Source organism: Littorina saxatilis, linkage group LG6 (assembly GCF_037325665.1).
Source record: "Littorina saxatilis isolate snail1 linkage group LG6, US_GU_Lsax_2.0, whole genome shotgun sequence".
Lineage (NCBI taxonomy): Eukaryota > Metazoa > Mollusca > Gastropoda > Littorinimorpha > Littorinidae > Littorina > Littorina saxatilis.
The window spans coordinates 31,726,790-31,744,012 of NC_090250.1; the positions used below are offsets into that span (position 1 = coordinate 31,726,790).

Consider the following 17,223-nt stretch of genomic DNA (forward strand, 5'->3'; position numbering starts at 1 on the left):
TTTTTACATTAATTAGTCAAGTTTTGACTAAATGTTTTAACATAGAGGGGGAATCGAGATGAGGGTCGTGGTGTATGTATGTATGTGTGTGTGTATGTGTACAGCGATTCAGAGATAACTACCGGACCGATCTTCATGAAACTTTACATGAGAGTTTCTGAGTATAATATCCCCAGATGTTTTATTAATTTTTTTGATAAATGTCTTTGATGACGTCATATCCGGCTTTTTGTGAAAGTTGAGGCGGCACTGTCACGCTCTCATTTTCCAACCAATGTTGTTGACATTTTGGTCAAGCAGTCTTCGACGAAGGCCGGACTTTGGTATTGCATTTCAGCTTGGAAGCCTAAATATTAATTGATGAGTTTGCTCATTAAAGTTGTCATTAAAGTCGATTTTTCGCAAACAGATTTACAATTAATTGCATCGTATTTTTCATCAAATTCTGAATTAGAAAATATATACTTATGTCATGTTTACTCTTAAAATGTGATCACAATTAACGAAAATAGGTTAATTAATTAGTACTACGATTACAATTTACGAAATCGATCCAACAATGATTTCATCTTATTCTTTATAATTCCTCATTCCAAAAACATATATAATTATATGATATGGTGTCTTCAAAACAAGCTCAGAAAGTTAAACAGAATACAGAAAAGCGCGCTTTCCTGCTTAGCGCAATACGCTACCGCGCTATTCTGGCTTGTCAATTTCATTTCGTTTTGCACGTTAACAGTGAGCGATGTCCTTCTCGCGGGGAATGACGAAGCTGTATTGTCTCTGTGAAAAATTGCAGCGCGTTCAGTTTCATTCTGTGATTTCGACAGCTTGACTAAATGTAGTAATTTCGCCTTACGCGACTGGTTGGTATGTTGGTGGGGAGAACTTGTTTACTCAAGGTGGAGTAGGCCTTCAACTAACCAAACATCATGTTAACATAATTATGAAAACATAGAAACTGAAAGAAAAAACATAAAACTAACAAAATCTGAAGTACTCCGGACATCGCGCTCGCGTGGACGCTACAACCCCCCTCCCCTCCCCCCAGTCCACCCCCCCCACACACACACACATACACACAAACCACACGTTAGCACGTATTTATGACATACGATATATATGGGTTGCTTGCAACAGATTACATCAATGCAATGTATTTCTTAGATCACAATTTTAAGCTGTGGAATTAATAACTTCTTTTAAGCGTGTTTTATTTATTTTCTTTGATACAACAACAAACAATAACAACATTAAGAACGTTAACAATTAAGCAGACTGCTTATGTACACGTTCTAAAATGATAATCAATACACATTCAGATAACAGAAAATGGCGAACAAGTGGTAACTTCAACACCTAGTTTCATAATATTTCATTCTTATTTTATATAAATAAAATGAAGAGAGAATTAATAACTTACAATAGTTAACACAAATCATGCAGTATTATATATACAGAGGCTCTTTGCTGAAACGTGTATAGTAGGTCGCCGTGTCGATGACGTACACGATGTTGTTTAATATCAACCATTCTCAGCAATCGAGTGCAATTGCGACGTCAAAACTGACGAAAACTGTACTGGCATATATTTTACTGAGAGTTTTTTTTCTCAAAAGTTTGTCTTCCTGTTTTCTGATCTATGTAAGGTTCCTCTTAATTGCTAAATGTGTTTCGGAATTCAACTTAGGTGCTTTTAAGGATAACGAATGTTTGAGTGACATAACACGGGAAAGAATGTTTTGGACTCAACTCTACTATTCAGAGTCATAGCAAGCAATGTCTTGGTTGTGTCCCTTGTGCAGTACCTTGTGCCTTTTCGTGCGGTATTGACACCTACCAGCTGCACCACGTATGTGTGCAATACATGGATGCAACAGTTTTATTTGCAAAGTTTAGATCGTGTATGTTTTTTGTTTTGTGTTGTGCTTTTTGCAAATGTGTCCGTCTAAATATAAACAAATGTAATGAAGAAATGACATATCAGTGCACTTCGTGTGTCTCAAGGCGTGAACAGAAAACATTAACCAGTGTATCTTTGCAGTCGTTTCTCCTCTTCCTTGTAGTCCTCTAGCCTAGCATAGTCCCAGCGCTCCGCGATGTTCATGTTAGTCGGGCTTAAATACAGCTTTTTGTCTTTGATCACTTCACGCGCGACTGTGAAAAATGTCTCGACCTGGTCAGTATTCTCTCTGTGAGAATTATCAAACAAGACATGGCGCTGAACCATCTCCTCTCCAAACTCTTCTCGGAGATGCTGCGGTAAACGAAGCTCGGAAACTGGGTCAGTTCTTTGCTGAAGGCTGTCAGCGTGAGTGATGATGATCATCATGTGTCTCGTAACATCTTCTCCCAGCAGTTTCTTCACTCTACCAAAAGTTCTGATTTCTTCGCGGGTTGATCGACACATATTGAGGACATAGCAGACAACGTCGAATCTCCTGGCAGCCTCGTCGTCGTTGTCATGGTCAGTGTGAGTGCACTCGTTGCCGAACTCTTCCTCGAGGCTGATGATTCCTGGACTGTCGACAACCTTTAAAACAGGAAACATAATTTGTTTTCACTTCCAGGATTTATATTTGAAATCACCTTTTGGATGTATTAAATCAGCCTACAAACAAACCGCCTAACCAGCTGAACCCTTAATTTACAGCCACACAAAAAAGAAACAAAGAAACAAACAAATAAGAAAACTAAGAACCCCCCGCCGAATAGCCCGTTCCCATTACTTGCGATATCCTTCTTCCTCCCAAGAAATGTTTCGCCACATGTAAATCAAACAATAAATAAATACAATCATCATGTAAAATAAAATCGCTACCCTCTGGCAGTATGCCTGACTACATCTGTCTCCGAGAAATCAGGACAAAAAGGGTATGGATCGAGGCACTAGCCCGGGGGAAAGTATTCCTCATACGCCGGGGAATCCTTGCCCTTGATCGACTTAAAAGGGCATGTTTCTCGCTGCAGACAGGAAGAACAATGACCCCACCCAATTGAAGTTGAACACTTTCTTACCTCCACGATCCGACCGAAAAGCGTCCGACGGGCAGACTGACACGTACAAGTCGTCCTTGCGAAGGATGGTCTGCTCTCAAACACTTTGCTTCCCATGAGAGTATTGGCTGTGGCACTTTTTCCACTTCCAGCCTTTCCAACAAGTAATACACAGAGTGTTTCTGTAACGCAAAGAACACGTCGAGTGTGTCGTTATTCTGACCATAAATTTAAAAATTATGTTATGAACTTAATATTCTATACCACTGACAAAAATACAGATACGACATATATGCAGAGCACATCGACCCCTGAGCGTTCAAAACAACAACAAATAACAGTGAGAATAATAGCAACGACAACAGCAAGCGTTATTGAATGACCACTACTACCACCCCCATTACTCCCAGCAGCAACAATGACCACCACCAATAAACTGCTGTTACTATTATTTCTACACGAACTACTACTACTACCACCACCACAACCAACACCAACATCAATAACACCACTACTTCTGCTGCTGATACATGTACCAACTTACCACTACAACTACTTATTCTTCAACTGCTACTACTGAGTTATACCTCGTTTTTTATTTGTAGTGTCCCGACACTCGTTCGATAGACTAAAAATCAAGCGGGGATCGTAAAACTCTGAGACATCAACTGCAATGACAGCGTCTGCATGTGGAATGCTTTCCCATGGAGAACACGATCGAAACCAGTCTGCATCGAGGCCGTAAGCACGTTTTGCCTCAGCAGCAAGGCGTCTGAAATTCAAATGAAAATTGCTTAAAAAAAACACATAACTAAAACACCCACAAAACAAAACAAAACACAAGAAAGAAAAGCAAATTAAACAAAACTGAAACAAAACAGTACATAACATTACAACAACAACAAAAACAGGCAGAACTGAGCAAATAAGACAAATCGGAAAACAAACAAAACAGTTTTACACGAGATGGTTTCATTGGAAAACTGCACACATTTTAACAAAGAGCGCAACGCTGACACACACAAGCAAATACAACTAAACTGAAACGGAGTCATTGCAATCTTGTACGCAAATCAACAACAAACGCAGAACTAACACACACCAATTACTATGACAACAGTAAACAGAAAGTGCCCTTTGCATTGTGCAATCTTATTTCATCCAAGGAGCAAGGATATCGAGCGGGAAAAGAGAGAGAGAGAGAGAGAGAGAGAGAGAGAGAGAGAGAGAGAGAGAGAGAGAGAGAGAGAGAGAGAGAGAGTGAGAGAGAGAGGGGGGGGGGAATGAGACTTTTGTTTTTGACCCAAACCATGTTTTAAATGTTTAAATGACTAACCCTTTTAATCATACACAGCTTGAAGTCAAAATGAAAAAGTTTGTGGGTGTTTTTCTTTATTTTATGATTTGGTTCATTAATGCAAATATTGCAGCAAGAGAAACACTTATATCCAATAACACAAAACAAACACAATGAGGTAGAAGACAATGACGATGTATAACTTACTCTACACAAACTCGGATGTCTTTGTTCTCCGTGACGACACATATACGTTGGCAGTGACTGAGACGTTTGGCTGCTTCCAGCAATGCAATCTTGACTTTGGCCTCTGTGCGGCTATTGTAAGTGATGCTAAGAGGTTTTCCTGACTGTTTGCAAAGTAGTTTCGCAATCAAATGATGAAAGACGTGTTCATTGTCTGGGTCAGTTCGCAGGATCCACTCCTTCAAAAGAACGGTCAATTAAAACATCATCTATTCATTTTATTTAAGATACATCTGTCAGGCGCTACGCTATTTCGCTTCTCTCAATTACTTACTGGAAGCAGTAACGTTATGTTATTCTGATCGACTGTTTAACATTGTGTGTCTTCTCTTATCTGTGCTCTTTCGTTTTACCAAGTCTCGATTCCTTCATAAAAGCCAAACAACAAAGTAGGGAGGGTATAGAGATTAAACGAGAGAGAGAGAGAGAGAGAGAGAGAGAGAGAGAGAGAGAGAGAGAGAGAGAGAGAGAGAGACAGACAGACAGACAGACAGACAGACAGACAGACCATCGGACATACAGACAGACAGAGGGAGAGGTAGATAGAGAAAGAGAGAGAGAAAGAGTAAGAGGAAGGAAAAGAGAAGGGAAAGAGAAGGCGAGTCGAAGATACAAATAGATAACGCGGAGGTAGGGAGAGAGACAGAGAGAAAAAGAGATGTGAGAGAAAGAGAAAGAGATAAGGAGAGAAACAGAGAGAAAAACAGAGAGGGAGAGAGTACAGTTTTGTATAAAACTACATCACAACTTACGTGCACCTTTCCTGGCTTGTCTTGCTCGAAAAGAAGACTTGGTACAACTGTTCCGGATGCAATTAGCGACACAGCGAAAGCCATATCATCAAAAGCGGACTTTCGCAACGCTGCGGGCCCTCCGTAGAAATCTCTGGCGTAAGCAAGCTGGGCACTTAGTTCCACGTCTAACGCTTCAACCGTGAATGTGTCGTATGGTAAAGTACATGGCAACAGAATAAATGGACGATGACAAAAGTTTAGCAATGACGATGTAAGCATTCTCGCACATCTCATGGAGAACTGTTTCAGCGATGCGACCTTAGGTTCTCTGTCAACCGAGGCACCAGCAAACAAAGTCAGAATAAAAGGCTTAAGGCCTTCGCCTAAACAGAGGACTTGGAAGAGCCAGCAGTCCTGTGGGTAGGTTCGCACAGGTAAGTCCAAATGTAATGCCAGGTGCTCTGACATCCACAATGTGACAGACCTTCCATTCGCCCATCTGCCGAGAACAGCCTCCACTCTGTCTTTTACTTCTTGTTGTGATTCAAAATCTGGAATGGTAATACCAAAAAAGTGAGTATCAATTCTCTCCAAGAAGACATACTGATGCATTTCTCAATTATTTGTCATGACAAAATTCGTGAGGGGAACATTACAAGTTACCTCTGGGCGTGTGTCTTTTATCAGCTGAACATATCGCAACATATGTGTTGAAATTTAACCAAGAACAGATAAGGCTACGCGACGATTATAATGTATATTATAAAACAATATTGTAAATAACGTATTCATCTGAAGAAAAAACCCATGACGTACACAATATAATGTTTCAATACATTCCATTACTTCGTATTCTTTGTTCCTGGGCTGAAACTCCACCGTTCACTCATTTTGGTTTTGCACGAGTGGGATTTTATGTGTATGACTGTTTTTACTCCACCATTCTGGCAGCCATACGCCGCTTTCGGGGGAAGTATGCTGGGTATTTTCGTGTTTCTATAACCCATCGGACTCTGACATGGATTACATAATCTTGTTTGTGCACACTTGGTCTTGTGCTTGCGTTTACACATGGAGGTACTATCAGGTCTGCACATACGTTGACCTGGGAGATCGGAACACTATCCACCCTTTAGTTTACCCACGAGGCGCGGCCGGGATTCGAACCCGCGACCTTCCGCATACGAGGCCGATGTCTTATACACTCGGTCAATGCGCCCGAGGTATTTCATTACGATGTGATGGGCATTCATTTTAGTTATATAATTTACACTTACCGTTTCCAGTGCTTTTGTGATGTTTCGTTCTTCCAAACACCCTCCGATTGAACACTGTACGTGCTCCGTGTACATGAATTTCCGAAAGTTCATCTCTGTTGTCTATGAAGCACAATTATGACAATATTAATTCTAAAGATCATTATCGTTAGCGTCTTCACCAAGCCACAATGAACACCAACACGTTTACACAATTACCCTAACCGAACAACCACAACAACAACAAAAACAAAAACAACAACAACAACAACAACAACTAACAACAACAACAACAGCAGCAGCAGCAGCAGCACCACCGCCAACGACGACGACGACACCACCACCACAACAACAACAACCACAACAACAACAACAACAACAACAACCACAACAACAACAACAACAACAACAACAACGACGCGAAACAAACAACCTTTTTTCCGACTGTCTTGAATCTCTGGTCAACATGATTAAAGGGTCGTGTTTTAAACCGTAATCAGTTGTTATCTCAACACACAAGTCGCATGAAGCGATATCAAAACATTTAGTCACTCTGTCAAACACGTTAAAACATCAACACTGAGAATTAAAGCTGTCATCACCGAGACTAAATGTCGTAAGGCGTGGCTTAGCCCAAACCCGAAGACTGAGACGGGTTGCGTTCATCTCGGCGATGAATGCGAACGCAGTAGCCTACCTAAATTGCATACATCGAATTTCTTTATTTCGGAACAGTGTTTCAGAGTAAACATGACATATCCATACAATTTTGGAAGATCAGACATATAATGGATTCTTTTTTAAATCTGTCAGGGAAAAATCGCTTTTAATGACATCTTTAATGAGCAAAACATTCAATGTTTTTTAAGCTTCCAAACTGAAATGCAATCCGGTAGTCCGGCCTGAGTCAAATATGACTTGGTTAACATTTAATCAATGTGGATAACAAAAAATGACTTCAACACATCGCCGCCTTAACGTTCACAAAAAGTAGAAACTGACGTATGAGAGAGGGAGAGAGAGAGAGGGAGAGAGAGGGAGAGAGAGGGAGAGCGAGAAAGAGGGAGAGAGAGAGAGAGAGAGAGGGAGAGAGAGAGAGAGAGAGAGAGAGAGAGAGAGAAAAAAAAAAACAATACATACACGCAGTTAGGCTGTCCGCTTCTTTTTGTATGACACAGGGTTCTGTTATGACAGCATGTGAACTCATCTCATTTTCTGTTTGTGAATTGTTTTACCCTGAAAAGCAGTAAGATCTGAAGGTACTAGACAGGATACGTACCATTCTAGAATAACACACACACACACACACACACACACACACACACACACACACACACACACACACACACACACACACACACACACACACACACACACACACACACTAAGTTTGTACGTACATGTATTTTTTTTATTCATCTCTCTGGCATCAACATACCTGATGCAGAAAGCGTCTGACTATAAAAGCAAGAACAACGAACAATTAAAACAATGAATTCTTGCTAGAAATGCGCCACTCTACAGGTTATGGTGTGTGTGTGTGTGTGTGTGTGTGTGTGTGTGTGTGTGTGTGTGTGTGTGTGTGTGTGTGTGTGTACGTGCGTGTGTGTGTGTGTGTGTGTGTGTGTGTGTGTGTGTGTGTGTGTGTGTGTGCGTATGCATGTGTCTGTATGTAAGTATATATGTATGCATGTATGTGTGTGTGTGCGTGTGTGTGTGTGTGTGTGTGTGTGTGTGTGTGTAGGTGTGTATGTGTGTGTGTGTGTGTGTGTGTGTGTGTGTGTGTGTGTGTGTGTGTGTGAGCAACTAGCTCGCTAATGACTGACTTTATTAACCGGTCACCGTGACGATCAACTTGGTCTGATGTGTATCAAAGTACTCTACAGTCTCTGTGTCTATGGTATGCAGTGTGCGCTCGATATGATACCCTTTTCTTCGAAAAGATGTGCATCCGAGCAACGAATCTCCGCCGATTGCTTGCCGATCACTGGCAGTGATAGCTAACCACTTGTGCTTTCTTAAGCTCACGTGACCTCAAGCCAAACCCACGTGGCCTCCGTCATACCTCGTGGGCAGCGATCATTGCGGGCCAGAAACCGTGTCAGCAACGAATCGGGAACTCCAATGACTACATTTTCAAATATGTTTAGCCTCTTGCTGTGTACGCATTACGCATTACCCTCATACACAAAAAATGTCAGTCACGCATCTACTGCCTTCAGAAACTTAGGAAGTTGAATGTGAACCCTTCTATCCTTCAAACTTTCTACCGCTCTTTCATCGAGTCTGTCATCACTTTTGGTTTTGTGTCCTGGTATGGAGGTCTGAGTGTGAAGAACAGGAATGTCTTAGTGCGAATGGTGAATGTCAGTAGCAAGGTGATTGGCAGGCAGCAAGCAAGTGTGGAGTCCCTGTATGAAAAGCGTGTGGTGAGAAAGAGTAGGCGGATAGCTTCAGATAGGTCCCATGTCCTTGCCCACCTCTATGAACTCCTTCCCTCTGGCCGTAGACTTCGCACGCACAAAGCTAGGACACTCAGGCTGCAAAACAGCTTCAACTCCAAATCCATCACCCTTGGCAACATGTAAACACATCCACCTACCCGACTCAGTCCCTCTTCTGCCAGTGCAATCAGTAGTAATGTACATGTATGTATTGGTTTTATGTACGTCCGTATATTTTGTGCGATATATTGTATGCTATGATATTTTGCAATAATGTTTAGCCATAGTTCGTTATACGGGTAGGTGTGCGAGAATATGTAAGCGCAGTGCTTTAAAGATGTCCATGTGTGAATGTGTAAGTGGGCGTAGTCGAATGTCCATGTAGAATGTGTAAGTGGAGCATATAAGAATGCCCATGTGTGAATGTGTAAGTGGAGTGTATAAGAATGTGTAAGTGGAGCGTAGTCGAATGTCCATGTGTGAATGGGTAAGTTGAGCGTATAAGAATGTCCATGTGTGCGATGTGTAATTGAGACATGGATGTGTTCATGTCTGAATGCGTAAGCACAATGCAAGGAATGTCCAGAGAGGTATGTGGGAGGTGTTTTGATAACCTGCCCTGTTATATAGTGCTATATGTCTTATGTAAAACCAATGTCTTGTTTGTATTATTGTTATGTACCACGCCTGAATTTCTCTATGAGATAATAAAGTATTCTTATTCTTATTCTTATTCTTGCTTGTGTCATTTTGTTGACCACACGTGTTAATATATTGATCCGTGCAAATGGAAACAAATATGAAACATTTGTTCAGTCACACACTATTTTCTAAAAGCTAACTATCAACCATTACCCTTCAGCCTCCCTCCTTCCCTCGTGAACCATTGTCCCGAACTACATCAGCCAGCAAAACACTTGTTGTCACCTGGGTTTTAGTTTCTTTTTTAATTGTTTTTTTCTCAGATTATGAAACTCCTCATTACTGAATACAACCTACATAATGCAAAACCAATACAGCGCCTACTGTTCACCTGTAGCAAGCACTTATTCCCCCCTCTGCTTCTTTACCTCTGTAAACTTGTAGAGCTAGTTATTTTTCGATAATGACCCAGCAACCAAACAAATAACGAGCCAGCAACAGCCTGAATCCTCGATAGTGCAATGGGTTGAGAAGCTGTTCTGTTTTGGTACTACTTTTGCGACTGAAAAGTACCGAACGCTCTATACGTACGAAGTATACATCTCTGGAGCAAACAATATAAACATACCGCATTTAAATTAACAACTACAGGCCTGAACACATGAATCTCCATATAAAATCCATGAGTGTTGTTGTTTTCTGAATCTAGATCTGCCGTGCACAAACCGTTCATCACAAGCAAATTCCCAAGGCAAGTAACTCATACTCTAGCCGACAAGAGTAGTTCCCCTTCTTTTAACGCAGTTTCTTCGACAACACTGACTGCAATCCGACGGTCAGTTTTCAACAATATTTCATTTTATAAACAGATCACACGCAACCAAATGCACACATCTCATCAATTTAAACAACATAAAGCGGTTTCATACACTATTTTCCCCAGAAAACTGAACTTCATACAGTAATTAACGTTGGAACACGGGTGCAAAAGTTCGTCTGCTAGTCCCATTTGACGAAAACATTATCCTAAGCGATACTAAAACATAAACAGAACACACAATATCTGCCTTTACCGCCACAGCAGAATAACAGCATATCTGTGTACTTGATTTTAGTCTAAAACAGGGAAACTGACAAGAAGTGTTAACAGAATGGAATGATTTGCACGGAACTATACAACCGCGCATTAATCGATCGCCTGCGCAGGTTGACTGGTTGAGTGATTCGGATTCGATCAAACTTTCGCACAAAAACTCCTGTTTTCTTTGAATAACTGAAGAAAGGAGGAATAAAGAGGTTACACACCTCGTCTCAGTGATTATTAAAAATAATGGTCTCAGTTCGCGGTCATGAAAAAGCTCGCTGAAGCTCGCATTTTTCATGATCCGCTAACTTCGACCATTATTTTTAATAATCACTGAGACTCGGCATGTAACCTCTACATAATGCCAGTGATATTGGAGACTCTCTATTGCTCCTATGAGAAGAAGAAACGAAGAAACAAAAGAAATAACCAAAACAGTTCAGGAAATGTCTAGAAGCAAAGGGAGGTAACTCTTACTTTGTTATTCATTTAATTTAGGTAACTCTGATCATGCAGGCATCCTAAACTTACCGAATTCCTAACTGCGCAATTGTGCGCAACCTTGCGCAAATTATATATTAATGCGCGGCAGTAAACATTCGTCAATATAATCCGATTATTAACATTTTACAGCAGTTATCTACCAATATTCACACGAAAAAAAACCCCAACTTAACAGCACAAACATATAACAAAATCAATCAAACATTTTGTTTTGATAGACAAACACATCAGCATCAAATCTTCTGAGCATTGAATGAAACCTGCTGCCACCCCGTGTGGTATATGCAACATACTTATAAACCACAGACAATCTCATGACAAATTATATTGCTTTAGTACAAATTTGGCATAGTATGTAAATTGTTGATGCGAAGGAATGTCCTTTGGTCTTTTCAGTAGTTACATAATCTCGTCGGATAATCTTAATTGTCGGTATTTTTCTTGATCATTTCAAACCAGAGTTCCTTTGGCATTCTCTCAAGAACCGAAGTGCCGTTCTCGTTGACAGCGGAAAAGCGGTAAGCCTCAGGACCTTCATTGTAAAAAAATGCCACTCCAGCATACGAGCCATCCACGCTGACTTCGGGTACAACCAAGTTAGGGACAGTTTGACTTGAGACGTCTTTGACTGTGTGGAACTTGACCTTAACTAATGAAAGGAAATCTGTCATCGTCGACTCAGTTCCGACAGCGTGTTGGTTTCCTGCAGGAAACTGGTCAGGACACCAACACATTTCCTCCTTTGTCATGCGTTTAATGCATTTCTCAAAGAAATGTTGCTCTTCCAACGTTAGGCAAAGACCCTGGCATCGGAACTCCCCTGTGTCAGTTTCTATCATTGGGCTTTCTTTTGCAACAACATAAACGCCATCATTGTTCCACACATGGAACTCTTTCTTTTTCAACGTTAACAAGGCATCTCGTTGCCTTTCGTTCACCCTGGTCCACCTTGCAGTTTTGTCTTTATGTTCACTGACACCAAGAAATATGCTTCCTCCATGTTTTAGCTGTGAAAAAGCTGACAAGTACTTTGGCAGAAACGTACTTAGTGTGTTCCTGTCAAAGAACAGCTTTGCTAGACTCTCGCACCTTTCTTCTCCCCGTAGAGAGTCAAATGAATTGGGGATACTTTTTGCTTGGATGCATGAGCTCTCCTGAAAGATAATTGTCTTGCAGAGTGTGTTTGTTTTTGGATCACACATGTTAATCTTCACTTCCTTATCCTTGCAAAAACTATAATTCCTTGATCGTGTTTCTGCTTCTTCTGACTCTTCATCGTCGTCGCTATCATCTTCAGTTTGAGGCTTGAAAAATAGCCTCATTTGCCTGTGAGTTGGGTCTCCTAGGCCCTTGTCATATGATAGTTTTGTATTGAACGATACTGTACTGAGAAGGCGACGTCTTATTTTCACGTTGAAAATCACATGGTCCTTATCAAGTATGTGGCGCTCAAAGTTGTCACAAAAGAATGTGTCATCCGGAATGATCGCAATCATTGCTGGGTTCACACTTTGGTCAAAGACCCCAAGCAAGTAAGGGTTTTTGACGTGAAGACATATGCACCCACCACCATCATTCATGAGCGCATTCAGATTGCATATAAACTCGTCTGCCTTTTTGCGCCTAAGCTTTTTTCTTCCCTTCTTTCCTGTTTCAGGTGCAGCCTCCTCCAAAAGATCATTTTCTGAGAAGACAACAACCTTGCCTGGCATTTGTCTGTGTGTCATATCCTCACAAGTCGTGCACACTGAAATGAAGAGAAGATTTGCTCGTATGTCCTGAGTGAAACAGGAAATTCACAAAGTTACTGAAATGTTCAGGGATTTCGCAAATGTCCTGGTTTTGAGAATGTACTGTAACATATATATATGTTACAGTCAATAAGTGAAATCAGTAATTACATTCAATGACTGAACATTTGAGTCATTACGTGTAATGACTGTTTTATACAGACAGTAGGTGTAATGACTAAAATCTCTAGTCATTACGTGTAATGACTAGATCGTCAGAGGTCACAGTAATAAGGTGAAATCAGGCAATAAGCGTAATTACTAAAAGCATGGGTGAAACTTTTTCGCCTCAGGGCGGAAATCTGCCAAATAAGATTGGTCAAATAAGGAATTCCTTATTTTGAAAATCTTTAAAACATTTTTTTTTCTTTTTTTTTCGCCGGCGATCCAATCCGTATTTTCTCTAACACAGTGACCGGACATCGCTGAGTCTTTGTTTCACTGAGCGCACGAATTATCGGACTACAGCTTGGCATTTGTTACCATTGTTTAATGTGCAAATGTGTGTGTTTGAGATACCAGGAAAGGCCTACTTTTACCCTTTAAAAGCCTGATTTTTCGTTTTCTTCCGGGGGGCTTCGCCCCCCTGGGCCCCCTAGCAGGGCGTTGCCCCTGCATCCGGGCCTGGGCGGCCCCTGGACCCCGGCCTCATTTTCCTTATTTTTAATTCTGATCAGTTTCACCCATGTAAAAGTTCTTTGTACAGTACCCGGCGAAAGAAAAGCAACTCATTCGCGCCCACTGTTGCAAGTGATTTTTCGTCATTTTCAAATTGTCGTAACAAATGAACCAGATAAGGTACTAAAAAAAAGGAAGACAGATTCGTGGAGGACATTTTACTGGCTGTACGTAGTGCATGTTATTTAATCGTTTTCTTGTTTTACCTTTATATAAACTGTGTTATACTGGGTAGGGGTCAAGCGAGTCGTGATTGCAGGCGAACGTGTCACTTTGAAATGCTACAAAAATCGTAAAAATGCATATTTTACAACCAGGTAAAGACAGTAGTGGAGGAAATTGCAGCTGTGCCTTAATTGTTGTGATTTCACAGATGAATTTAGCGTTCGAGGGGGTACCCTTAAACAAAGGGGCATAAGTAGTAGTGGGAATTTTTTTTCGTGGCGAAGATGACAAAACGTGTTCAGTAGACCCCAATGAATATCTATAGCCTACTGAAGCCGGATCCTAACCCTGAACCCTAACCCTGAACAAAGCGAGGCTTCCGGCCATAATCTACAAAGAAGAAACTGCATGATGACGATATGATCTCCTCGGATCGACGCAAAATAACTATCTTCAAGCAAGGCAAAATCGATCTTATTTTGTTCTACAGGCTTGAGACTACGCTCACATTTTCCCAGAATGGGGTGGATTTTTAAATAAACTGCACCATAGCAAACATTTGAAAATAAACAAGACAGATACATGTTCACAAGTTAAACACGTGAAGACGCTAGAACGCTTGGTTTCCTAGTGAATTGTAACTTGAGTACCCACTAAATGCAACACCTGGCTGTCTTCCTTTGTGATAAATGGAGAGAGAGAGAGAGACAGACAGACAGAGAGACAGATAATGAGATAGAGAGAGAGAGAGAGAGAGACAGAGAGACAGAGAGAGAGAGAGAGAGAGAGAGAGAGAGAGAGAGAGCGATAATGAATTAGATAGAGAGAGAAAGAAAATGACTGAGAGAATGGAAGGGAGAGGCAGACAGACATACAGGCAGACAAGCAGAGAGAGAGAGAGAGAGAGAGAGAGAGAGAGAGAGAGAGAGAGAGAGAGAGAGAGAGAGAGAGAGAGAGAGAGAGAGAGAGAGAGAGAGAGAGAGAGAGAGAGAGAGAGAGAGAGAGAGAGAGAGAGAGAGAAAGACAGACAGACAGACCAACAAACAAACAAACAGAGAATAAAATAACATACCTGGGACTAAAGGAGGGCCTGCCATAATGTTGATACCAATTAAATCCGACGGGTTGGTCTAATTGATCGGGCAATTGATCCGTTTGGGTCTGTCAGCGATGCACATGACACGTTGGCCGATGAATCCCATTGATTTGAACCTAAAGAAGCACAATTGGTTGTATTTGTTTGGACAAGTTGACGGTGTGGCAAGCTAATTAATGTATTTTATATCATACATTATGCGCATTTGCGAAATATTTGCCATACGATATTGACCGTACCTTTGGCTGTAATTTTACTGAGCGTACAGTATTGGCATGTTCAGATTACCGTTAGTCATCAATACATGTAAAACGATTACGTCCCTCCCCCAGATGTTATTCCATCAAACAGACATACATCAACTGTTACCTGCTGACGTACGTTCAAGACGCCCATCAACGCCCAGCTCCATTCCTCACACAGTAGACATTTACATTCAAATGTGTGTCACGGGTATGGGTTAAAGTTTGTTTTCTTTTATTGTTTTGTCCCAACAGCATTCCGATGGTCATGAATACCCGTAATTTTAAAAACAAAACAAACAAGTCGCGTAAGGCGAAATTACTACATTTAGTCAAGCTGTTAAAATCACAGAATAAAACTGAACGCACTGCATTTTTTGTAACCGAGACAATACAGCTTCGTCAATCCCTGCGGCTTTTCTGTATTCTTTTTAACTTTCTGAGCTTGTTTTCAATAAAACATTATAACTATGTGTTTTTGGAATCAGGAAATGATAAAGAATAAGATGACACCATTTTTGGATCGATTTCTTACATTTTAATCGTAGCACTAATTAACATATTTTCGTTAATTGTGATCACATTTTAAGAGTAAGCATAACATATGTAATATTTTTAGATTCAGAATTTGATGAAGAATACGATGCAATCAATTTTGAATCGGTTCGCGACAATTTCATTTTAATGACAACTTTAATGAGCCAACTAATTAATTAATGTGTAAGCATCCACGCTGAAATGCAATACCAAAGTCCGGGCTTCGTCGAAGATTACTTGACCAAAATTTCAACCAAGTTTCACTAAATGCCGGATATGACGTCATCGAAGACATTTATCGGGAAAAAGAAAAAATAGTCTGGGGATATCATACCCAGAAACTCTCGTGTACAGTTTCATGAAGATCGGTCCAGAAGTTTTCTCGGAACTGATCTACACACACACACACACACACCACGACCCTCGTCTCGATTCCACCTCTATGTTAAAACATTATTTTAGTCAAAACTTGACTAAATGTAAAAAAACACACAACTAACCAAAACACGGCAGAACTGGGCGAACAGGATGTTGGCACATTATATCTTGATGCATTCATTTGGGCGTTGTTCACTTTGACTCAAAATTGGACATCATTGAGCCAGGAAAGACCTTTGGTCCCTGAAACACCAGCACAAAGCCTATGTAAACATTAGAAGAACCAAGTACTTTAAACTTAAAAGACAAGTATCCAACAACACTACAGTAAGCATAACTGTCGCTTTCTTAAAAGGTTTCACCTCTGAGTGGGTGTGGGAAGAAGGAGGGTGTGGGTGGATGGGGGTAAGATTTTGGAATCATTTGCGGAATTAAATTAACAGATTATGGTGCTCTATACAGAAACAGCCAATACAACCTTCTTGCAAATGGAAGCACACACACACAAACACACACACACACACACACACACACACACACACACACAACACACACACACACATGAACACACACACACATACATAAACTCACACACACAAACACACACACACACAAACACACACAAACACACACACACACACACACACACACACAACACACACACACATAAACACACACACACACACACATAAACACACACACACACAAACACACACACAAACACACACACACACACACACACACACACACACACACACACACACACACACACACACACACACACACATACACACACTACGCTACATAGTGACTACATTAGGTTACTTACCTTGGCAATTCATTTTCAGTAAGTTTTTATCCTTTGAAATTATTCTCTCAGAAGAGCTGGTGTTACACTTCTGTTTTTAAGACAGCAAAAAATCAACAAATCTGAACGAAATGAACCGATATATAATGTGTATTTGTCCCAGCATGGAAATGAAGGTCCTCTCCTCTCTGCTCTCGCGACATGTAAAATGAGCGCTATGGAAATACTACAATATATATAAAATTATGGACACATCGATTGCTATTGCTCAACAGCCTAAAGCGCTTGGTGATAGACAGTCGCGCAGACGCTGTTTGTGTAT

The 17,223-nt window shown here is 40.8% G+C and overlaps 1 protein-coding gene across 3 annotated transcripts; it reads right to left on the reverse strand.

The window, feature by feature from the left end:
- Nucleotides 1–1,058: 1,058 nt before the first annotated feature.
- Nucleotides 1,059–17,188, reverse strand: LOC138969017 (GTPase IMAP family member 7-like). 3 transcript variants are annotated; one of them, XM_070341708.1, is made up of 8 exons: nt 16,923–17,188; nt 16,216–16,336; nt 14,913–15,052; nt 7,674–7,769; nt 6,555–6,656; nt 5,302–5,828; nt 4,505–4,722; nt 3,206–3,772 (listed from the first exon to the last, which is right to left on the reverse strand). In XM_070341708.1, the coding sequence occupies exons 4-8, from the start codon at nt 7,738–7,740 to the stop codon at nt 3,574–3,576; spliced, it is 1,113 nt and encodes a 370-aa protein (XP_070197809.1). In that variant the 5' UTR covers nt 7,741–7,769; nt 14,913–15,052; nt 16,216–16,336; nt 16,923–17,188; the 3' UTR covers nt 3,206–3,573. The 3 variants fall into 3 exon arrangements, with proteins under 3 accessions (XP_070197810.1, XP_070197809.1, XP_070197807.1); XM_070341706.1 differs by having other exon boundaries at nt 5,296–5,828; nt 16,923–17,182; XM_070341709.1 differs by lacking the exons at nt 3,206–3,772; nt 4,505–4,722; nt 5,302–5,828; nt 6,555–6,656 and adding exons at nt 1,059–2,536; nt 3,022–3,182 and having other exon boundaries at nt 16,923–17,129.
- Nucleotides 17,189–17,223: the final 35 nt, after the last annotated feature.

Bases quoted from the DNA above. Each gene is read 5' to 3' on its own strand.
- LOC138969017 (XM_070341706.1), bottom strand. From the start codon at position 7,740: ATGAGTTCACATGCTGTCATAACAGAACCCTGTGTCATACAAAAAGAA. The intron at 6,657-7,673 runs GTATGTATTGTT...TGTGCTTCATAG, and splicing joins AGCGGACAGCCTAACTGCGT to ACAACAGAGATGAACTTTCG. The intron at 3,773-4,504 runs GTAAGTTATACA...TTTGAATTTCAG, and splicing joins GACATCCGAGTTTGTGTAGA to ACGCCTTGCTGCTGAGGCAA.